The 24,263-nt window shown below is 54.5% G+C and overlaps 1 protein-coding gene across 4 annotated transcripts; it reads right to left on the minus strand.

The window, feature by feature from the left end:
- Positions 1–24,263, minus strand: LOC138666906 (gastrula zinc finger protein XlCGF53.1-like). 4 transcript variants are annotated; one of them, XM_069755086.1, is made up of 7 exons: positions 24,155–24,263; positions 4,366–4,515; positions 4,057–4,236; positions 3,850–3,973; positions 3,671–3,768; positions 3,382–3,472; positions 1–1,325 (listed from the first exon to the last, which is right to left on the minus strand). In XM_069755086.1, the coding sequence occupies exons 2-7, from the start codon at positions 4,435–4,437 to the stop codon at positions 964–966; spliced, it is 927 nt and encodes a 308-aa protein (XP_069611187.1). In that variant the 5' UTR covers positions 4,438–4,515; positions 24,155–24,263; the 3' UTR covers positions 1–963. The 4 variants fall into 4 exon arrangements, with proteins under 4 accessions (XP_069611187.1, XP_069611189.1, XP_069611188.1 ...); XM_069755088.1 differs by having other exon boundaries at positions 24,177–24,245; XM_069755087.1 differs by having other exon boundaries at positions 24,173–24,245.

The following is a 24,263-nucleotide window of genomic DNA, read 5'->3' on the forward strand; positions in this document are numbered from 1 at the left end:
AACAATAATAAACTTTATATAGCGCCAACTTATTCCGCAGTGCTTTACAGATTGACAGTTTCAAACAAAACAGTCATAAAATAACAACCATATAATAATTAAAGCAAAATAAGACGACCCTGCTCGTGAAAGCTGACAATCTACAATGAGGCGGAGAAGATACAAAGTACAGGTGTGTATTTACAGTGTTTTATTTACAATGATGGCACAGCCATCTTCAGGGGGTGGGGGATAGATGGAGATAGTGAATGGGCTACACACACACAAACATAAAATGACTGATTAGGGAATGTGACAGGACGCTCTGAACAAATGTGTTTTAAGGGAGCGCCTAAAACTTTGCAAATTGTAGATGGTCCTAATATCTTAGGGCAAAGCATTCCGAGCAGAAGGAATCCTTCTTTACAACTCGTGGGATTTTCTGCTCCCAGGCTATCTTCGCTCTAGGAGCAACCTCTCATACAACCGTCCCTGTAGGGACAGGAAAAACACTGCAGGGTGGAGGTGGGAGGGTCCTTTTAACCTATGATCTTGTCCCGCTATAGGTCAAGGAAGGACGTCCTCCATGGTGCTGTCCTGAGGGATGTAATGGAAAAATTATTTAATCATCCCCAAACATCCTTTCAATTGATGGGATAAGAAAAGTGTCCAAAATATCAACATAAACTTGTGCATTTCTTGAAGATGTAATAACAGTCATCTTACCAGTGCCATTACCTGACATGCAGCCCCATATCATCAATGACTGTGGAAATTTGCATGTTCTCTTCAGGCAGTCATCTTTATAAATCTCATTGGAACGGCACCAAACAAAAGTTCCAGCATCATCACCTTGCCCAATGCAGATTCGCGATTCATCGCTGAATATGACTTTCATCCAGTCATCCACAGTCCACGATTGTTTTTTCTTAGCACATTGTAACACTGTTTTTTTTTTGTTTAGGTGTTAATTATGGTTTTCATTTAGCTTTTCTGTATGTAAATCCCCATTTCCTTTAGGCGGTTTCTTACAGTTCGGTCACAGACGTTGACTCCAGTTTCCTCCCATTCATTCCTCATTTGTTTTGTTGTGCATTTACTATTTTGGAGACTGTTTTGGAGACATATAGCTTCAAGTTTCTGGTCTTGATGCTTTGATGTCTTCCTTGGTCTACCAGTATGTTTGCCTTTAACAACCTTCCCATGTTGTTTGTATTTGGCCCAGATTTTAGACACAGCTGATTGTGAACAACCAACATCTTTTGCAACATTGCGTGATGATTTACCCTCTTTTAAGAGTTTGATAATCCTCTCCTTTGTTTCAATTGACATCTCTCGTGTTGGAGCTTGAAGGAAAAAAAAAATATTACAGCTCACTAAGCTTACAATGAAAACAGAACAAAAATGTATCAAAATGTTAAGTTTTTCAAATTGTAACAAATAAAAACCTAATTCAAATCTTGCTCTTTTTTTTCCCCCAAAAAAGAAGCCACCATACATTTCAAGCAATTAAAGCAAAAATGTTTTGGATCTTTGAATGCAGTAGAAGAAACAAAGAAAATAAAATATACTTCTCTGTGTGAGCTCTTTGATGTTCATGAAGTTATAATATATGGGTAAAACATTTCTAAAAATACAGAATATAATAACATAGCACCTATGTGAGTTCTCTGCTGGTCAATAAGATATGATCGCCTATTAATTTTCCCACATTGTGTGCATGACAACGGCTACCCCACTGTGTGACTTCTTTGATCTCTGACAAGATCTAATTTAGTCCTACAAAATTTTCCACATTCTGAATATGGCTTGTCCCCTGTGTGGCTTCTCTGATGTATAACAAAAGTGGATTTATGACTAAAGCATTTGCCACATTCTAAATATGAAATTTGCTTTCCCCCTCCCCGTGTGAATTGTCTGATGTATTGTAAAAGTTAATTTCTGTTTAAAACATTTTCCACAATCTAAACATGAATATGGCCCCTCCCCTGTGTGATTTTTGTTTATGATTAACAAGATCTAATCTTGAATTAAAACATTTCCCACATTCTAAACATGAATATGGCTTCTCCCCTGTGTGACTTCATTGATGTTTAATAAACTCTTCTTTAACATTTTCCAAATGGTGAACAAAAAAAAAATGTTTTCTCCCCTTTGAGTTCTCTGGTGTGCAGCAAGATCTGATTTCCATTTTAAAAAATGCTCCACATTCAGAACATAAAAATGAAGATGGCTTTTTCCATGTGTGAATTAGACGGTGTCTATTAAGAATTGATTTTTGGAAAAACTTTCTGAAAATGAAAATGGCTTCTCCCCCGTGTGAATTCTCTGATGCATAACAAGAGTTGTCTTACATATAAAGCATTTCCCACATTCTGAACGTGAGTATGGCTTCTCCCCTATGTGAGCTTTTCTTTCCTTATCTCTGTATCTTTTACTTTGCTTGACAGTCTAACGAATCAGATGACAGGACCTGTTGATCAGACTATAGATCTTTGCTTTGGAGGGCTGAGGGTGTATTTGGAATAACGGCAAGCACTTCATATGAAACTGGGGGGGATACCACGAACTTCCACTTCACATTCTCAGGATATCAAAATAAAGCAAATTTATTATGTAATAATATAACTATAACATTTTATTGTTAAAGGGGTTTTCCTCTTTTAGAAAATTCCTTGAGCCCAGTTTCTTTTTTTAACAAACTATCTGTGTTTTTCTTTCTGTCCCTGGGGTAACCGATGCTTCTCTGCTACTGATCACAATGTCGGATGTCGACAGCTGCTATGACATTACATTGACAGCGTGGCAGTCAATCAGTGAGCTCAGGGGCTCTGACTGCAAAGATTTGATGGCCCTCTTAGAGCTCCGGAGCTCACTGATCATCTGTGGCTCAATTGAGCCTCGTGGCGCTCATGCTCCATACTGAATAGATCGAGAGGTTATGAAAAGGTTTCAATTTTACAAAATGTGCAGATCATTAATTCTGTGAACTTTTCTTTGCTCTTGTTGCAAGTTTCATGTTATTGGGTGTATTTACATTATTCCTGGACCAGAAAAGTTCAGATAAGGTTTCCAATGTTTTCTAAGATATTTATAAAAGTTATTTATTTGTATGTAGAATAAAGGGGGATTCATTTTATATAATTCATCATCATTAATTTCACAAACTCATTCCAGATATTTTCATTGTTTGAATTATATCTAATATTTGAGACAAACACAACACACGACAAGAGAACAATATCCATGACTGCCTTACATAAGTAGAGGAATAATTCAGAAAACTATAAATGTAAAGATAAATACTGAGAGGACAGTGCATAAAAAATGTAGCACAAAATTACTTCGGCCCGTCAATGCGAAGAATCTGTGACTTCTCTGTATTTAGTGGTCACTACTCACCTGGGTAGTCATATGTAGGAATCTCCTCTTTACACCACTCATCACCCTTCACGTATGTCCCTGTAGTATTAATATAGGTCAGAACTTCACCCTGAAACAAAATATTGTAAAAGTCACAGATAGATGAGAAGGCACATCTATGATCAGCTCTAATCCTGCCATCTCCACCGTTCTCATTACACAAGTATAAAACATATAATATTGGTGGATAAAACAAGACAGAGCACAAGACCTTCACAGCCATCTACACATCATAGGGGAGATCTCATGACTCCTTCTCTCCATCTACCTGATGATCCTGAGGAACATTGGGATCTTCTTGTTTACATTCCTGTGGAAGAAGAGGACGGGGACATCTCTCTGGTGTTGTCCTCTTACTGTATAGATCTGGAGGAAACATACAGGGACTGAGTTCATTCTTCACATACAGATAATTATAGGCCGTGTGTATTTAGTCCTGTCTATTACCTGGTGATGTGAGGGGCTGGGGAACCTCCATCATGACGTCCTTGTACAGGTCTCTGTGTCCTTCTAAATACTCCCACTCCTCCATGGAGAAATAGACGGCGACATCCTGACACCTTATAGGAACCTGTCACATACAATGATACCGTCATCCCTCCGATTCCTTCATAGCGTTACTGTATAATGTCCCAGCATTCCCAGCAGTGTCACCTCTCCAGTCAGCAGCTCAGTCATCTTGTAGGTGAGTTCTAGGATCTTTTGGTCATTGAGGTCCTCATGTATCATGGGGTGAGGTGGAGGCCCCGTGATTGAGCTCAGGGGTCTTCCCCATCCCTCAGACACAGGGTCCTGACAGCACTCACTAGAGGTCTTCCTCACTACTGTGTATTCCTGGTTATAGAGAGACACATGAATAAATCTCACTACAGACATTTCCAGAGTCCTCACCTCTCCAGTTCTGTCCATCTGTTATTCCCATAGATAAGAATGATCTAATGTGATGTCATCAGAATCTCTCACCTCTCCAGTAAGACGGAAGAGGATCTCTAAGGTGAGGTGTAATATTCTCTCCACCATCTTGTCTCTGTCCATATCCGTCCTTGATGGGTAAATCAGGAAAATTCTCTTCTATAGAAGATCTTCACTGAGAGGATCCGATATTGTAGAGACCTGAATGAGAAGATGAGCCGATGTAACATCTACTATATAATTGTCTAAGGGTCACTTCCGTCTTTCTGTCCTTCTGTCTGTCACGGATATTCATTGGTCGCGGCCTCTGTCTGTCATGGAATCCAAGACGCTGATTGGTCTCGCCAGCTACCTGTCATGGCTGCCGCGACCAATCGGCGACGGCCACAGTCCGATTAGTCCCTCCCTACTCCCCTGCAGTCAGTGCCCGCTCCGTACTCCCCGCAGTCACCGCTCACACAGGGTTAATGTCAGCGGTAATGGACCGCGTTATGCCGCGGGTGACTCACTCCGTTACCGCCGCTATTAGCCCTGTGTGACCAAGTTTTTACTATTGAAGCTGCCTATGCAGCGTCAATAGTAAAAACATCTAATGTTAAAAATAATTTAAAAAATAAAAAATCACTATATACTCACCTTTCGCGACGCTCCGGTAACCGCTCCATGCAAGCGGCAGGTTCCGGTGCCAATGATGGTATGGGAGAAGGACCTGCCATGACTTCACGGTCATGTGACCGAACTACAAGGGGCCCTCGGAAGGTGAGTATATGTTTACCTTTTAACCTGTGACATACGTGGCTGGGCAATACACTACGTGGCTGGGCAATACACTACGTGGCTGGGCAATACACTACGTGAACATGCATATTCTAGAATACCCGATGCGTTAGAATCGGGTCACCATCTAGTCATAAATAATCACCGGAACAGTGATTCCGGTATAAAGCCGTAATCTATGGATCTGATCCTGTATGACGCTGGAAAAAGACACTAGTGAATAGTATATGTTTATGGCGGCCACTAATGATCTAATAATAATAATAATCTTTATTTATGTAGGGCCAATATTATTCCACAGCACTTTCCAGTTTTACAGTTCATATACAACAGTAATAAGAAACAACGTTAATAATTAAAGCAAAGTAAGGGTATCGTCTCACAGTGGCACTTTGGTCGCTATGACGGTACGATCCGTGACGGCCCAGCGTCGCTCCATTATCGCTCCAGCGTCGTAGACTGCGGTCACACTTCGCAATGCATGGCGCTGGAGCGATAATTTCATGACGTATTTGCGATGTAGAATCAGCAGAGGTGGAGAATATCGTGCACACCTTTGTTACACGATGCGATCATGCCGCCACAGCGGGACACTTGACGACGAAAGAAAGTTTCAAACGATCTGCTACGACGTATGATTCTCAGTGGGGTCCCTGATCGCAGTAGCGTGTCAGACACAGCGAGATCGTAAGTATATCGCTGGAACGTCACGGATCGGATAGCGACCAAAGTGCCACTGTGAGACGGTACCCTAAGACGATCCTGATCATGAGATCTTACACTTTACAATGAGGTGGGGAAGATATAAAGTACAGGTGTGTATTTACAATGATAGTCCAGCCATCTTGAGGGAGTGGGGGATACATAAAAGGCTGCATGAGGTAGTCATCAGCCAGTATGTGTGGTGCTGTTGGGTGCGGTGGACTTTGGTAGTGGGTTATTCTCAGATAGATAGTGAATGGGCCACACACACACACAAACATAAAATGACTTATTAGGGAACGTGATAGGCCGCTCTGAAAAAATATGTTTTGAGGGAGCGCCTAAAAGTATGCAAGTTGTGGCTGGTCCTAATGTCTTGGGGTAGAGCATTCCAGAGGATTGGCGCAATGCAGAAGCCTTGAAGTCGGGAGTGGGAGGTACGGATTAGTGCAGAGGTTAGTTGAAAGTCGCGCGGATAGGCAGAAATGAGGGAGGAGATGTATGGGGGTGCCGCACTGTGGAGAGCTTTGTGGGTGAGAACAAGTACTTTGAATTGTATCCTGTAATGAATGGCGAAGAACAGACGCGTCCAAGTAATGATTAGCCAGATGGACTATGTCACGATTCCCCTGACCGCTGTCACCAATGGGTCAGGATTCACACCGTGACCGTCACCCCTACGTCACGGATTGAGGTGACTTTAGGCCAACAGACGGCGATCACATGTGCAGGGGGGCTTATCTTAGTTATCCCTCCACGATGTGATGAAAAACCACACACAAGGCTATTGACCTCTTAGTTTACAGCAGGGGCTTATTCTAGGTATCCCACTGCTTTCAATATACCACAAACTGCAGGGATTTATGTATATCCCGCTTACAGTTCCACTTAACACTTGCAGCTCTCTGGCGCCCCCTTACTCTCAGGTCAGATTAGGTACTGCACCCTGGGTAATTAGTCGCCAGAAAGGCCGCCTGCTATGTACTGGCTATTGGGCACCCTGCAGCGACGCGATAACTACTCCCACTCAGGCAGGAACAATAATTAGCAATGCCGCAGTCGCTTCAGAATAACCCCCAAAAGTCAGCACACTCTCGCTGCCACCAGCTTCGATTAAACGGGTCCGAAGCTAACCCAACACAACAGTAACAGTAGCGTATTTTCCCTTCAAGAGACTTAGGGTACGGTTTAGAACAGGAGAACGGACTAATATAGAATATTATATCCCATAAAAATTAGGCAGTGCTTTATCAAAAATATTTTATAAAGATGTTATAAATGAGACAATTGCAAATATGTACAAGGGTAATTATAACATAAAGGGAATAAATGAGAAAAAAGCAACTCTTACATGTTCAAAGCATGACAGGCAATCAGGCTAGTGAAGTTTTTCCCATACGTCCCAGCTCATTTGGACGTGAGCAGGGCTCTTCCAGGAGAAGACAAGAAATCAAGCAGAAAGTGACTCCTCAGAGCCTGCCAGACACTTAAAACATTAAGGCTGTGACATCACAGAAAGGCTGGCTTATCCAGACCCTCCTCTCTCTACATTCTGCCAAAACTTTAAACTATTCTCTCTAATTTCTATAACTTCACTACAAAACACGCCATAGTTCTAACAAACTCATCATTCATCTCAGATTAACGTGGGCATTCTAATGAGATCAAATAGGTCCGATCTGGGATACATATTTACAGAGAAATCCCTACTTCTTTACCAGATGAAGTTAGAAGCCCGTGTTTCGCGGGATGTGTAGATACACCGAGTGAGAATAAGAATATATAGTTTCGTATTTCTAGCTTAAAACGTTTGCCTAATATCTAACAAAAACTAAACAAAGAATCTTTCATGAATTTTTGGAGCCACTTTTCCAGTTCTAACCAGAGCAGGTGGGAGGGGTGAGGGACTTTCGTCCGAGCCTGGAATTTACGACCCCAGGGCAATAAAACCTCTCTTCCCCCATACACTGGCAAGCATCTCTTGGCTGAATGAAAGGGAAGGGATTTGAAGCTCCCAACTGTTGCAGCATCCCTCCAAGAAGGGGGGCTTAGCCCACGCAGGCTAGCAAGAAAACTAACTTATGATATACATTTTCCTCACAGACTACCCTGGCTGCTGTATTAAGGATGGACTGGAGAGGGGAAAGTCGAGTGAGGGGGAGGCCAATTAATAGAGCGTTGCAGTAGTCCAAGCGAGAGTGGATCAGAGCGACAGTGAGGGTTTTTGTTGTTTCTATGGTGAGAAAAGGGCGAATTCTAGAGATGTTCTTTAGGTGTAAGAGGCAAGAGCTGGATCTCCTCTCTGAGACCTAAATGCTGCGCCTGTGATGTGAACAAGAACATATTACACGATTATTTTGGGATATTCTCTTATCCTACCGGATGGCGACTTGTGGACTAAACTCCTTCATTGAAGTGAACACGTCCATGAAACAGAACGACCTGTCCACGGTCCATATCGGTGTATTACAGGGGCTATAGTTCACTTAGAGAATAATGGAGCCTTCAGCACAGACCTCCACCTGTAGAGCCACACTCCACATAGAGAATAATGGAGCCTCCAGCACCTACCTCCACATAGAAAATAATGGAACCTCCAGCACCGACCTCCACCCTCAGAGCCGCACTCCACATAGAGAATAATGGAGCCTGCAGCACCGACCTCCACCCGCAGAGCCGCACTCCACATAGAGAATAATGGAGCCTCCAGCACCGACCTCCACCCGCACTCCACATAGAGAATAATGGAACCTCCAGCACCGACCTCCACCCTCAGAGCCGCACTCCACATAGAGAATGGAGCCTCCAGCACCGACCTCCACCCTCAGAGACGCAAACCACATAGAGAATAATGGGGCCTCCAGCACCGACCTCCACCCGCACTCCACATAGAGAATAATGGAGCCTCCAGCACTGACCTCCACCCGCACTCCACATAGAGAATAATGGAGCCTCCAGCACTGACCTCCACCCTCAGAGACGCAAACCACATAGAGAATAATGGGGCCTCCAGCACCGACCTCCACCCGCACTCCACATAGAGAATAATGGAGCCTCCAGCACTGACCTCCACCCGCACTCCACATAGAGAATAATGGAGCCTCCAGCACTGACCTCCACCCGCAGAGCCGCAATCCACATAGAGAATAATGGGGCCTCCAGCACCAACCTCCACCTGTAGAGCCGCACTCCACATAGAGAATAATGGAGCCTCCAGCACAGACCTCCACCCGCAGAGCGCACTCCACAGAGAATAATGGAGCCTCCACCATCGACCTCCACCCCCAGAGCGCACTCCACATAGAGAATAATGGAGCCTCCAGCACCGACCTCCACCCTCAGAGACGCAAACCACAGAGAGAATAATGGAGCCTCCAGCACCGACCTCCACCCACACTCCACATAGAGAATAATGGATCCTCCAGCACCGACCTCCACCCTCAGAGCCGCACTCCACATAGAGAATAATGGAGCCTCCAGCACCGACCTCCACCCTCAGAGACGCAAACCACATAGAGAATAATGGAGCCTCCAGCACCGACCTCCACCCTTAGAGACGCACTCCACATAGAGAATAATGGAGCCTCCAGCACCGACCTCCACCCACACTCCACATAGAGAATAATGGATCCTCCAGCACCGACCTCCACCCTCAGAGCCGCACTCCACATAGAGAATAATGGAGCCTCCAGCACCGACCTCCACCCTCAGAGACGCAAACCACATAGAGAATAATGGAGCCTCCAGCACCGACCTCCACCCTCAGAGACGCAAACCACAGAGAGAATAATGGAGCCTCCAGCATTGACTTCCACCCGCAGAGCCGCACTCCCCATAGAGAATAATGGAGCCTCCAGCACCGACCTCCACCCGAAGAACCGCACTCCACATAGAGAATAATGGGGCCTCCAGCACCGACCTCCACCCGCAGAGCCGCACTCCACATAGAGAATAATGGAGCCTCCAGCACTGACCTCCACCTGTAGAGCCGCACTCCACATAGAGAATAATGGAGCCTCCAGCACCGACCTCCACCCGCAGAGCGCACTCCACATAGAGAATAATGGAGCCTCCACCATCGACCTCCACCCGCAGAGCGAACTCCACATAGAGAATAATGGAGCCTCCAGCACCGACCTCCACCCGCAGAGCAACACTCCACATAGAGAATAATGGAGCCTCCCGCACCGACCTCCACCCGCAGAGCCACACTCCACATAGAGAATAATGGAGCCTCCACCCTCGACCTCCACCCGCAGAGCAACACTCCACATAGAGAATAATGGAGCCTCCAGCACCGACCTCCACCCGCAGAGCAACACTCCACATAGAGAATAATGGAGCCTCCCGCACCGACCTCCACCCGCAGAGCCACACTCCACATAGAGAATAATGGAGCCTCCACCATCGACCTCCACCCGCAGAGCCACACTCCACATAGAGAATAATGGAGCCTCCAGCATACCTCCTAACCGTCCCTCATTGTGCGGCACTGCCCCGGATTTGATGCTTGCCCCGGCTGTCCTGCACGGGACGCAGAGCGTCCTGCAGAAAGAACAGTTGATGCTGCTGTCACACGCCCCCTTTTGTTAGGCCACGCCCCTTCCTCGTCAGTATGTTCCTGAGTCTTCCAGTGTGCCTCACAGTTCAGAGAGAGACACCTGAGGTGAACATAACACAGCCGGACACAACCTGGGTGCCGGCGGCAATGTAAGCAGCAGACCATGAGTGGACTGGAGGCTGCTAATGGGACAGATGCAGATCAGTGAGTAGTGGATGTCACAGAGATGACTCCGTCCAGTGCATTGTGGAGGAGGAGCAGCTGCAGCCTCCTGGGAGATAGTGACAACACATCAATGTGGCTGCTTTTTTTCCCCAGGCATAAAAGTGCTAAGCCTAAGCCCCTATGACAGTCAGTCACTGTATGGCTACGTTCACATTAGCGTTACGCTAATGTGCGTCGCTGTTGCGTCGGCGACGCGCCCCTATGTTTAACATAGGGGACGCGTGCGTTGTTTTGGTGGCGTTTTTCGCCACGTGCGTCGTTTCCGACGCTAGCGTCGGACGCAAGAAAACGCTACATGTAGCATTTTCTGTGCGTCCGATTTTCGTCAAAAACGACGCACGCGTCGCAAAACGCAACGGCGACGCGACGCTAATGTGAACGTAGACTATCATCATGTGCTAATTACAAGCTGCAGCTCCGCTCGGTACACACGCGGCTGAGGCTCCGCTCGGTACACTTCGTACACAGACACACACACGCGGCTCTGCTCGGTGCACCTCGTACACGCACGCGCGGCTTCGCTCGGTTCACCTCGTGTATACACACACACGCAGCTCCGCTCGGTGCACCTCATACACACACGCGGCTCCGCTTGGTACTCCTCACACACGCACGCGGCTCCGCTTGGTACACCTCGTACACACGCAGCTCCGCTCGGTGCACCTCGTACTGTGAAAGGTGTACGGAGCAGAGTCGTGTGTAAGAGGTGTACGGAGCCATGTGTACGAGGTGTACGGAGCACAGCCGCGTGTGTACGAGGTGTACAGAGCGGAGTCGTGTGTACGAGGTGTACGGAGCACAGTCACGTGTGTACGGAGCGGAGCAGCACGTGAAAGGTGTACGGAGCAGAGCAGCATGTGAAAGGTGAGCGGAGTCGTGTGTACGGAGCACAGCCGCGTGTGTACGAGGTGTACGGAGCGGAGCAGCATGTTAATGGTGTACGAAGCAGAGTCGTGTGTACGAGGTGTACGGAGCACAGTCACGTGTGTACGGAGCGGAGCAGCACGTGAAAGGTGTGCGGAGCGGAGCAGCACGTGAAAGGTGTGCGGAGCGGAGCAGCACGTGAAAGGTGTGCGGAGCGGAGCAGCACGTGAAAGGTGAGCGGAGCCGCGTGTGCGCGAGGTGTGCGGAGCGGAGCCGCGTGTGCGCGAGGTGTGCGGAGCGGAGCCGCGTGTGCGCGAGGTGTGCGGAGCGGAGCCGCGTGTGCGCGAGGTGTGCGGAGCGGAGCCGCGTGTGCGCGAGGTGTGCGGAGCGGAGCCGCGTGTGCGCGAGGTGTGCGGAGCCGCGTGTGCGCGAGGTGTGCGGAGCCGCGTGTGCGCGAGGTGTGCGGAGCCGCGTGTGCGCGAGGTGTGCGGAGCCGCGTGTGCGCGAGGTGTGCGGAGCCGCGTGTGCGCGAGGTGTGCGGAGCCGCGTGTGCGCGAGGTGTGCGGAGCCGCGTGTGCGCGAGGTGTGCGGAGCCGCGTGTGCGCGAGGTGTGCGGAGCCGCGTGTGCGCGAGGTGTGCGGAGCCGCGTGTGCGCGAGGTGTGCGGAGCCGCGTGTGCGCGAGGTGTGCGGAGCCGCGTGTGCGCGAGGTGTGCGGAGCCGCGTGTGCGCGAGGTGTGCGGAGCCGCGTGTGCGCGAGGTGTGCGGAGCCGCGTGTGCGCGAGGTGTGCGGAGCCGCGTGTGCGCGAGGTGTGCGGAGCCGCGTGTGCGCGAGGTGTGCGGAGCCGCGTGTGCGCGAGGTGTGCGGAGCCGCGTGTGCGCGAGGTGTGCGGAGCCGCGTGTGCGCGAGGTGTGCGGAGCCGCGTGTGCGCGAGGTGTGCGGAGCCGCGTGTGCGCGAGGTGTGCGGAGCCGCGTGTGCGCGAGGTGTGCGGAGCCGCGTGTGCGCGAGGTGTGCGGAGCCGCGTGTGCGCGAGGTGTGCGGAGCCGCGTGTGCGCGAGGTGTGCGGAGCCGCGTGTGCGCGAGGTGTGCGGAGCCGCGTGTGCGCGAGGTGTGCGGAGCCGCGTGTGCGCGAGGTGTGCGGAGCCGCGTGTGCGCGAGGTGTGCGGAGCGGAGCCGCGTGTGCGCGAGGTGTGCGGAGCGGAGCCGCGTGTGCGCGAGGTGTGCGGAGCGGAGCCGCGTGTGCGCGAGGTGTGCGGAGCGGAGCCGCGTGTGCGCGAGGTGTGCGGAGCGGAGCCGCGTGTGCGCGAGGTGTGCGGAGCGGAGCCGCGTGTGCGCGAGGTGTGCGGAGCGGAGCCGCGTGTGCGCGAGGTGTGCGGAGCGGAGCCGCGTGTGCGCGAGGTGTGCGGAGCGGAGCCGCGTGTGCGCGAGGTGTGCGGAGCGGAGCCGCGTGTGCGCGAGGTGTGCGGAGCGGAGCCGCGTGTGCGCGAGGTGTGCGGAGCGGAGCCGCGTGTGCGCGAGGTGTGCGGAGCGGAGCCGCGTGTGCGCGAGGTGTGCGGAGCGGAGCCGCGTGTGCGCGAGGTGTGCGGAGCGGAGCCGCGTGTGCGCGAGGTGTGCGGAGCGGAGCCGCGTGTGCGCGAGGTGTGCGGAGCGGAGCCGCGTGTGCGCGAGGTGTGCGGAGCGGAGCCGCGTGTGCGCGAGGTGTGCGGAGCGGAGCCGCGTGTGCGCGAGGTGTGCGGAGCGGAGCCGCGTGTGCGCGAGGTGTGCGGAGCGGAGCCGCGTGTGCGCGAGGTGTGCGGAGCGGAGCCGCGTGTGCGCGAGGTGTGCGGAGCGGAGCCGCGTGTGCGCGAGGTGTGCGGAGCGGAGCCGCGTGTGCGCGAGGTGTGCGGAGCGGAGCCGCGTGTGCGCGAGGTGTGCGGAGCGGAGCCGCGTGTGCGCGAGGTGTGCGGAGCGGAGCCGCGTGTGCGCGAGGTGTGCGGAGCGGAGCCGCGTGTGCGCGAGGTGTGCGGAGCGGAGCCGCGTGTGCGCGAGGTGTGCGGAGCGGAGCCGCGTGTGCGCGAGGTGTGCGGAGCGGAGCCGCGTGTGCGCGAGGTGTGCGGAGCGGAGCCGCGTGTGCGCGAGGTGTGCGGAGCGGAGCCGCGTGTGCGCGAGGTGTGCGGAGCGGAGCCGCGTGTGCACGAGGTGTGCGGAGCGAGCCGCGTGTGCACGAGGTGTGCGGAGCCGCGTGTGCACGAGGTGTGCGGAGCCGCGTGTGCACGAGGTGTGCGGAGCCGCGTGTGCACGAGGTGTGCGGAGCCGCGTGTGCACGAGGTGTGCGGAGCCGCGTGTGCACGAGGTGTGCGGAGCCGCGTGTGCACGAGGTGTGCGGAGCCGCGTGTGCACGAGGTGTGCGGAGCCGCGTGTGCACGAGGTGTGCGGAGCCGAGCGCGTGTGCACGAGGTGTGCGGAGCGGAGCCGCGTGTGCACGAGGTGTGCGGAGCGGAGCCGCGTGTGCACGAGGTGTGCGGAGCGGAGCCGCGTGTGCACGAGGTGTGCGGAGCGGAGCCGCGTGTGCACGAGGTGTGCGGAGCGGAGCCGCGTGTGCACGAGGTGTGCGGAGCGGAGCCGCGTGTGCACGAGGTGTGCGGAGCGGAGCCGCGTGTGCACGAGGTGTGCGGAGCGGAGCCGCGTGTGCACGAGGTGTGCGGAGCGGAGCCGCGTGTGCACGAGGTGTGCGGAGCGGAGCCGCGTGTGCACGAGGTGTGCGGAGCGGAGCCGCGTGTGCACGAGGTGTGCGGAGCGGAGCCGCGTGTGCACGAGGTGTGCGGAGCGGAGCCGCGTGTGCACGAGGTGTGCGGAGCGGAGCCGCGTGTGCACGAGGTGTGCGGAGCGGAGCCGCGTGTGCACGAGGTGTGCGGAGCGGAGCCGCGTGTGCACGAGGTGTGCGGAGCGGAGCCGCGTGTGCACGAGGTGTGCGGAGCGGAGCCGCGTGTGCACGAGGTGTGCGGAGCGGAGCCGCGTGTGCACGAGGTGTGCGGAGCGGAGCCGCGTGTGCACGAGGTGTGCGGAGCGGAGCCGCGTGTGCACGAGGTGTGCGGAGCGGAGCCGCGTGTGCACGAGGTGTGCGGAGCGGAGCCGCGTGTGCACGAGGTGTGCGGAGCGGAGCCGCGTGTGCACGAGGTGTGCGGAGCGGAGCCGCGTGTGCACGAGGTGTGCGGAGCGGAGCCGCGTGTGCACGAGGTGTGCGGAGCGGAGCCGCGTGTGCACGAGGTGTGCGGAGCGGAGCCGCGTGTGCACGAGGTGTGCGGAGCGGAGCCGCGTGTGCACGAGGTGTGCGGAGCGGAGCCGCGTGTGCACGAGGTGTGCGGAGCGGAGCCGCGTGTGCACGAGGTGTGCGGAGCGGAGCCGCGTGTGCACGAGGTGTGCGGAGCGGAGCCGCGTGTGCACGAGGTGTGCGGAGCGGAGCCGCGTGTGCACGAGGTGTGCGGAGCGGAGCCGCGTGTGCACGAGGTGTACGGAGCGGAGCCGCGTGTGCACGAGGTGTACGGAGCGGAGCCGCGTGTGCACGAGGTGTACGGAGCGGAGCCGCGTGTGCACGAGGTGTACGGAGCGGAGCCGCGTGTGCACGAGGTGTACGGAGCGGAGCCGCGTGTGCACGAGGTGTACGGAGCGGAGCCGCGTGTGCACGAGGTGTACGGAGCGGAGCCGCGTGTGCACGAGGTGTACGGAGCGGAGCCGCGTGTGCACGAGGTGTACGGAGCGGAGCCGCGTGTGCACGAGGTGTACGGAGCGGAGCCGCGTGTGCACGAGGTGTACGGAGCGGAGCCGCGTGTGCACGAGGTGTACGGAGCGGAGCCGCGTGTGCACGAGGTGTACGGAGCGGAGCCGCGTGTGCACGAGGTGTACGGAGCGGAGCCGCGTGTGCACGAGGTGTACGGAGCGGAGCCGCGTGTGCACGAGGTGTACGGAGCGGAGCCGCGTGTGCACGAGGTGTACGGAGCGGAGCCGCGTGTGCACGAGGTGTACGGAGCGGAGCCGCGTGTGCACGAGGTGTACGGAGCGGAGCCGCGTGTGCACGAGGTGTACGGAGCGGAGCCGCGTGTGCACGAGGTGTACGGAGCGGAGCCGCGTGTGCACGAGGTGTACGGAGCGGAGCCGCGTGTGCACGAGGTGTACGGAGCGGAGCCGCGTGTGCACGAGGTGTACGGAGCGGAGCCGCGTGTGCACGAGGTGTACGGAGCGGAGCCGCGTGTGCACGAGGTGTACGGAGCGGAGCCGCGTGTGCACGAGGTGTACGGAGCGGAGCCGCGTGTGCACGAGGTGTACGGAGCGGAGCCGCGTGTGCACGAGGTGTACGGAGCGGAGCCGCGTGTGCACGAGGTGTACGGAGCGGAGCCGCGTGTGCACGAGGTGTACGGAGCGGAGCCGCGTGTGCACGAGGTGTACGGAGCGGAGCCGCGTGTGCACGAGGTGTACGGAGCGGAGCCGCGTGTGCACGAGGTGTACGGAGCGGAGCCGCGTGTGCACGAGGTGTACGGAGCGGAGCCGCGTGTGCACGAGGTGTACGGAGCGGAGCCGCGTGTGCACGAGGTGTACGGAGCGGAGCCGCGTGTGCACGAGGTGTACGGAGCACAGCCGCGTGTGCACGAGGTGTACGGAGCACAGCCGCGTGTGCACGAGGTGTACGGAGCACAGCCGCGTGTGCACGAGGTGTACGGAGCACAGCCGCGTGTGCACGAGGTGTACGGAGCACAGCCGCGTGTGCACGAGGTGTACGGAGCACAGCCGCGTGTGCACGAGGTGTACGGAGCACAGCCGCGTGTGCACGAGGTGTACGGAGCACAGCCGCGTGTGCACGAGGTGTACGGAGCACAGCCGCGTGTGCACGAGGTGTACGGAGCACAGCCGCGTGTGCACGAGGTGTACGGAGCACAGCCGCGTGTGCACGAGGTGTACGGAGCACAGCCGCGTGTGCACGAGGTGTACGGAGCACAGCCGCGTGTGCACGAGGTGTACGGAGCACAGCCGCGTGTGCACGAGGTGTACGGAGCACAGCCGCGTGTGCACGAGGTGTACGGAGCACAGCCGCGTGTGCACGAGGTGTACGGAGCACAGCCGCGTGTGCACGAGGTGTACGGAGCACAGCCGCGTGTGCACGAGGTGTACGGAGCACAGCCGCGTGTGCACGAGGTGTACGGAGCACAGCCGCGTGTGCACGAGGTGTACGGAGCACAGCCGCGTGTGCACGAGGTGTACGGAGCACAGCCGCGTGTGCACGAGGTGTACGGAGCACAGCCGCGTGTGCACGAGGTGTACGGAGCACAGCCGCGTGTGCACGAGGTGTACGGAGCACAGCCGCGTGTGCACGAGGTGTACGGAGCACAGCCGCGTGTGCACGAGGTGTACGGAGCACAGCCGCGTGTGCACGAGGTGTACGGAGCACAGCCGCGTGTGCACGAGGTGTACGGAGCACAGCCGCGTGTGCACGAGGTGTACGGAGCACAGCCGCGTGTGCACGAGGTGTACGGAGCACAGCCGCGTGTGCACGAGGTGTACGGAGCACAGCCGCGTGTGTACGAGGTGTACGGAGCACAGCCGCGTGTGTACGAGGTGTACGGAGCACAGCCGCGTGTGTACGAGGTGTACGGAGCACAGCCGCGTGTGTACGAGGTGTACGGAGCACAGCCGCGTGTGTACGAGGTGTACGGAGCACAGCCGCGTGTGTACGAGGTGTACGGAGCACAGCCGCGTGTGTACGAGGTGTACGGAGCGGAGCAGCATGTGAAAGGTGTACGGAGCGGAGTCGTGTGTAAGAGGTCTACGGAACCATGTGTACGAGGTGTACGGAGCACAGCCGCATGTGTACGAGGTGTACGGAGCGGAGTGGTGTGTAAGAGGTGTACGGAGCCGTGTGTACGAGGTGTACAGAGCACAGCCGCATGTGTACGAGGTGTACGGAGCACAGCCGCATGTGTACGAGGTGTACGGAGCACAGCCGCATGTGTACAAGGTGTACGGAGCGGAGCAGCGTGTGAAAGGTGTATGGAGCGGAGTCGTGTGTAAGAGGTGTGCGGATCAGAGCAGAGTGTGAAAGGTGTATGGAGCGGAGACACGTGTGTACGAGGTGTACGGAGCGGAGCCATGTGTGTACGAGGTGTACAGAGCAGAGCCACGTGTGTATGAGGTGTGCGGAGCAGAGCCATGCATGTACAAGGTATACGGAGCGGAGCAGAGTGTGCAATGTGTATAGAGCGGAGCCGTGTGTGAATGAGATGTATGGAGAGGAGCCGTATGTGTACGCAGCGGAGCCGTGTGTGTGGAAGGTATACGGAGCGGAGCAGCATGTGCAATGTGTATGGAGCGGAGCGGTGTGTATGAGGTGTACGGAGTAGTGCCATGTGTATGAGATGTATGGAGCGGAGCCGTGTATGAGGTGTATGGAGCGGAGCTGAATGTTTACGAGGTGTATGGAGCAGAGCTGAATGTGTACGAGGTGTACGGAGCGGAGCTGAATGTGTACGAGGTGTACGGAGCAGAGCCGTGTGTGTATGAGATGTATGGAGAGGAGCCGTATGTGTACGCAGCGGAGCCGTGTGTGTGGAAGGTATACGGAGCGGAGCAGCATGTGCAATGTGTATGGAGCGGAGCGGTGTGTGTATGAGGTGTACGGAGTAGTGCCATGTGTATGAGATGTATGGAGCGGAGCCGTGTATGAGGTGTATGGAGCGGAGCTGAATGTTTACGAGGTGTATGGAGCAGAGCTGAATGTGTACGAGGTGTACGGAGCGGAGCCGTGTGTGTATGAGATGTATGGAGTTGAGCCGTGTGTACGGAGCGGAGCCATGTGTGCAAAGTGTAGGAGTAGCTATGCGTGGCCATTATACGATACAAAGTATCATGTGCGGCCAATATACAGTATGGAGCATCATGTGCGGCCATTATACAGTATGGAGCATCATGTGTGGCCATTATACAGTATGGAGCATCATGTGCGGTCATTATACAGTATGGAGCATCCTGTGCGGTCATTATACAGTATGGAGCATCATGTGCGGCCATTATACAGTGTGGAGCATCATGAGCGGTCATTATACAGTATGGAGCATCATGTGCAGCCAATATACAGTATGGAGCATCATGTGCGGCCATTATACAGTATGGAGCATCATGTGCGGTCATTATACAGTATGGAGCATCATGTGCGGTCATTATACAGTATGGAGCATCATGTGCGGCCATTATACAGTATTGAGCATCATGTGCGGCCATAATACAGTATGAAGCATCATGTGCGGCCATAATACAGTATGAAGCATCGTGTGCGGTCATTATACAGTATGGAGCATCATGTGCGGCCATTATACAGTATGGAGCATCATGTGCGGCCATTATACAGTATGGAGCATCATGTGCGGCCATTATACAGTATGGAGCATCATGTGCGGCCATTATACAGTATGGAGCATCATGTGCGGCCATTATACAGTATGGAGCATCATGTGCGGCCATTATACAGTATGGAGCATCATGTGCGGCCATTATACAGTATGGAGCATCATGTGCGGCCATTATACAGTATGGAGCATCATGTGCGGCCATTATACAGTATTGAGCATCATGTGGGGCCATTATACAGTATTGAGCATCATGTGCGGCCATTATACAGTATGGAGCATCATGTGGGGTCGTTATACAGTATGGAGCACTGTGTGGGCATTATACAGTATGGAGCACTATGTGTGGCCATTGTAGAGTATGGCGCGTCATGTGTGGCCATTATACAGTATGGAGCATCATGTGTGGCCATTATACAGTATGGAGCATCATGTGTGGCCATTATACAGTATGGAGTATCATGTGTGGCCATTATACAGTATGGAGCATCATGTGCTGTCATTATACAGTATGGAGCATCATGTGCGGCCATTATACAGTATTGAGAATCATGTGGGGCCATTATACAGTATTGAGCATCATGTGGGGCCATTATACAGTATTGAGCATCATGTGCGGCCATTATACAGTATGGAGCATCATGTGGGGTCGTTATACAGTATGGAGCACTGTGTGGGCATTATACAGTATGGAGCACTATGTGTGGCCATTGTAGAGTATGGCGCGTCATGTGTGGCCATTATACAGTATGGAGCATCATGTGTGGCCATTATACAGTATGGAGCATCATGTGTGGCCATTATACAGTATGGAGTATCATGTGTGGCCATTATACAGTATGGAGCATCATGTGCTGTCATTATACAGTATGGAGCATCATGTGCGGCCATTATACAGTATTGAGAATCATGTGGGGCCATTATACAGTATTGAGCATCATGTGGGGCCATTATACAGTATTGAGCATCATGTGCGGCCATTATACAGTATGGAGCATCATGTGGGGTCGTTATACAGTATGGAGCACTGTGTGGGCATTATACAGTATGGAGCACTATGTGTGGCCATTGTAGAGTATGGAGCGTCATGTGTGGCCATTATACAGTATTGAGCATCATGTGTGGCCATTATACAGTATGGAGCATCATGTGTGGCCATTATACAGTATGGAGCACTGTGTGGCCATTATACAGTATTGAGCAGTGTGGCCATATTTTTTTGTTTATAATTATTCTTTATGAACAGTGTGATCAGCAGTGCTAAATGGGTGTGGTTGGGACGTGGATATGGGTGTGACTAGTGAATGGGTGTGGTCAGAGGTGTGGCCTAAAATTTGTCCCTTTCACAACTTCAAAAGTTGGGAGGTATGCCTCCAGCACGACCTCAACCCGCAGAGCCGCACTCCACATAGAAAATAATGGAGCCTCCAGCACCGACCTCCACCCTCAGAGCCGCACTCCACATAGAGAATAATGGAGCCTCCAGCACCGACCTCAACCCGCAGAGCCGCACTCCACATAGAGAATAATGGAGGCTCCAGCACCGACCTCCACCCGCAGAGCTGCACTCCACATAGAGAATAATGGAGCCTCCAGCACCTACCTGTCCTCCACCCACAGAGCCGCACTCCACATAGAGAATAATGGAGCCTCCAGCACCGACCTCCACCCTCAGAGCCGCACTCCACATAGAGGATAATGGAGCCTCCAGCACCTACCTGTCCTCCACCCACAGAGCCGCACTCCACATAGAGAATAATGGAGGCTCCAGCACCGACCTCCACCCGCAGAGCCGCACTCCACATAGAGAATAATGGAGCCTCCAGCACCGACCTCCACCCGCAGAGCCGCACTCCACATAGAGAATAATGGAGGCTCCAGCACCGACCTCCACCCGCAGAGCTGCACTCCACATAGAGAATAATGGAGCCTCCAGCACCTACCTGTCCTCCACCCACAGAGCCGCACTCCACATAGAGAATAATGGAGGCTCCAGCACCGACCTCCACCCGCAGAGCCGCACTCCACATAGAGAATAATGGAGGCTCCAGCACCGACCTCCACCCGCAGAGCCGCACTCCACATAGAGAATAATGGGGCCTCCAGCACCGACCTCCACCCGCAGAGCCGCACTCCACATAGAGAATAATGGAGCCTCCAGCACCGACCTCCACCCGCAGAGCCGCACTCCACATAGAGAATAATGGAGCCTCCAGCACCGACCTCCACCCTCAGAGCCGCACTCCACATAGAGAATAATGGAGCCTCCAGCACCGACCTCCACCCGCAGAGCCGCACTCCACATAGAGAATAATGGAGGCTCCAGCACCGACCTCCACCCGCAGAGCTGCACTCCACATAGAGAATAATGGAGCCTCCAGCACCTACCTGTCCTCCACCCACAGAGCCGCACTCCACATAGAGAATAATGGAGCCTCCAGCACCGACCTCCACCCTCAGAGCCGCACTCCACATAGAGAATAATGGAGCCTCCAGCACCGACCTCCACCCGCACTCCACATAGAGAATAATGGAGGCTCCAGCACCGACCTCCACCCGCAGAGCTGCACTCCACATAGAGAATAATGGAGCCTCCAGCACCTACCTGTCCTCCACCCACAGAGCCGCACTCCACATAGAGAATAATGGAGGCCCCAGCACCGACCTCCACCCGCAGAGCCGCACTCCACATAGAGAATAATGGAGGCTCCAGCACCGACCTCCACCCGCAGAGCCGCACTCCACATAGAGAATAATGGAGGCTCCAGCACCGACCTCCACCCGCAGAGCCGCACTCCACATAGAGAATAATGGGGCCTCCAGCACCGACCTCCACCCGCAGAGCCGCACTCCACATAGAGAATAATGGAGCCTCCAGCACCGACCTCCACCCGCAGAGCCGCACTCCACATAGAGAATAATGGAGCCTCCAGCACCGACCTCCACCCTCAGAGCCACACTCCACATAGAGAATAATGGAGCCTCCAGCACCGACCTCCACCCGCAGAGCCGCACTCCACATAGAGAATAATGGAGGCTCCAGCACCGACCTCCACCCGCAGAGCTGCACTCCACATAGAGAATAATGGAGCCTCCAGCACCTACCTGTCCTCCACCCACAGAGCCGCACTCCACATAGAGAATAATGGAGCCTCCAGCACTGACCTCCACCCTCAGAGCCGCACTCCACATAGAGAATAATGGAGCCTCCAGCACCGACCTCCACCCGCACTCCACATAGAGAATAATGGAGGCTCCAGCACCGACCTCCACCCGCAGAGCTGCACTCCACATAGAGAATAATGGGGCCTCCAGCACCGACCTCCACCCGCAGAGCCGCACTCCACATAGAGAATAATGGAGCCTCCAGCACCGACCTCCACCCGCAGAGCCGCACTCCACATAGAGAATAATGGAGCCTCCAGCACCGACCTCCACCCTCAGAGCCGCACTCCACATAGAGAATAATGGAGCCTCCAGCACCGACCTCCACCCGCAGAGCCGCACTCCACATAGAGAATAATGGAGGCTCCAGCACCGACCTCCACCCGCAGAGCTGCACTCCACATAGAGAATAATGGAGCCTCCAGCACCTACCTGTCCTCCACCCACAGAGCCGCACTCCACATAGAGAATAATGGAGCCTCCAGCACCGACCTCCACCCTCAGAGCCGCACTCCACATAGAGAATAATGGAGCCTCCAGCACCGACCTCCACCCGCACTCCACATAGAGAATAATGGAGCCTCCAGCACCGACCTCCACCCGCAGAGCCTCACTCCACATAGAGAATAATGGAGCCTCCAGCACCGACTTCCACCCCCAGAGCCGCACTCCACATAGAGAATAATGGAGCCTCCAGCACCGACCTCCACCCGCAGAGCCGCACTCCACATAGAGAATAATGGAGCCTCCATCACCGACCTCCACCCGCAGAGCCGCACTCCACATAGAGAATAATGGAGCCCCCAGCACCGACCTCCACCCGCAGAGCCGCACTCCACATAGAGAATAATGGAGCCTCCAGCACCGACCTCCACCCGCAGAGCCGCACTCCACATAGAGAATAATGGAGCCTCCATCACCGACCTCCACCCGCAGAGCCGCACTCCACATAGAGAATAATGGAGCCTCCATCACCGACCTCCACCCGCAGAGCCGCACTCCACATAGAGAATAATGGAGCCTCCAGCACCGACTTCCACCCGCAGAGCCGCACTCCACATAGAGAATAATGGAGCCTCCACCACCGACCTCCACCGCAGAGCCGCACTCCACATAGAGAATAATGGAGCCTCCAGCACCGACCTCCACCCGCAGAGCCGCACTCCACATAGAGAATAATGGAGCCTCCAGCACCGACCTCCACCCGCAGAGCTGCACTCCACATAGAGAATAATGGAGCCTCCAGCACCGACCTCCACCCGCAGAGCCGCACTCCACATAGAGAATAATGGAGCCTCCAGCACCGACCTCCACCCGCAGAGCCGCACTCCACATAGAGAATAATGGAGCCTCCAGCACCTACCTCCACCCGCAGAGCCACACTCCACATAGAGAATAATGGAGCCTCCAGCACCGACCTCTACCCGCAGAGCCGCACTCCACATAGAGAATAATGGAGGCTCCAGCACCGACCTCCACCCGCAGAGCCGCACTCCACATAGAGAATAATGGAGCCTCCAGCACCGACCTCCACCCGCAGAGCCGCACTCCACATAGAGAATAATGGAGCCTCCAGCACCGACCTCCACCCGCAGAGCCGCACTCCACATAGAGAATAATGGAGCCTCCAGCACCGACCTCCACCCGCAGAGCCGCACTCTACATAGAGAATAATGGAGCCTCCAGCACCGACCTCCACCCGCAGAGCCGCACTCCACATAGAGAATAATGGAGCCTCCAGCACCGACCTCCACCCGCAGAGCCGCACTCCACATAGAGAATAATGGAGCCTCCAGCACCGACCTCCACCCGCAGAGCCGCACTCCACATAGAGAATAATGGAGCCTCCAGCACCGACCTCCACCCGCAGAGCCGCACTCTACATAGAGAATAATGGAGCCTCCAGCACCGACCTCCACCCGCAGAGCCGCACTCCACATAGAGAATAGTGGAGCCTCCAGCACCGACCTCCACCCGCAGAGCCGCACTCCACATAGAGAATAATGGAGCCTCCAGCACCTACCTCCACCCGCAGAGCCGCACTCCACACTTCCAGGTCATGACTGCATTAACCCCCCAAATGCCACTACATAGCCCCAAATATCAGGCTCCTGCAAACAAAAGTCTAAGGAAACATCAACCCGTAAATTAATAAACACTCCTGTTTCTCACTGACCTCCTCCCTGCTGCTCACCTACACCGGGATTAGACGGTTCAGAGAAATGTATAATGGCGGCTTCTCTTCCTGTCTTTGCTAAGGCAGAATACGCCCCCACCCCAGTATG

The sequence above is a fragment of the Ranitomeya imitator genome, chromosome 2, assembly GCF_032444005.1.
Source record: "Ranitomeya imitator isolate aRanImi1 chromosome 2, aRanImi1.pri, whole genome shotgun sequence".
Taxonomy (NCBI): domain Eukaryota; kingdom Metazoa; phylum Chordata; class Amphibia; order Anura; family Dendrobatidae; genus Ranitomeya; species Ranitomeya imitator.

Coding starts and splice junctions, on each gene's coding strand:
- LOC138666906 (XM_069755086.1), bottom strand. CDS start 4,437: ATGGACAGAGACAAGATGGTGGAGAGAATATTACACCTCACCTTAGAG. Junction 4,237..4,365: donor TCTTCCGTCTTACTGGAGAG/GTGAGAGATTCT, acceptor CTCTATAACCAG/GAATACACAGTAGTGAGGAA. Junction 1,326..3,381: donor TCCTACATATGACTACCCAG/GTGAGTAGTGAC, acceptor TTTTCCTTCAAG/CTCCAACACGAGAGATGTCA.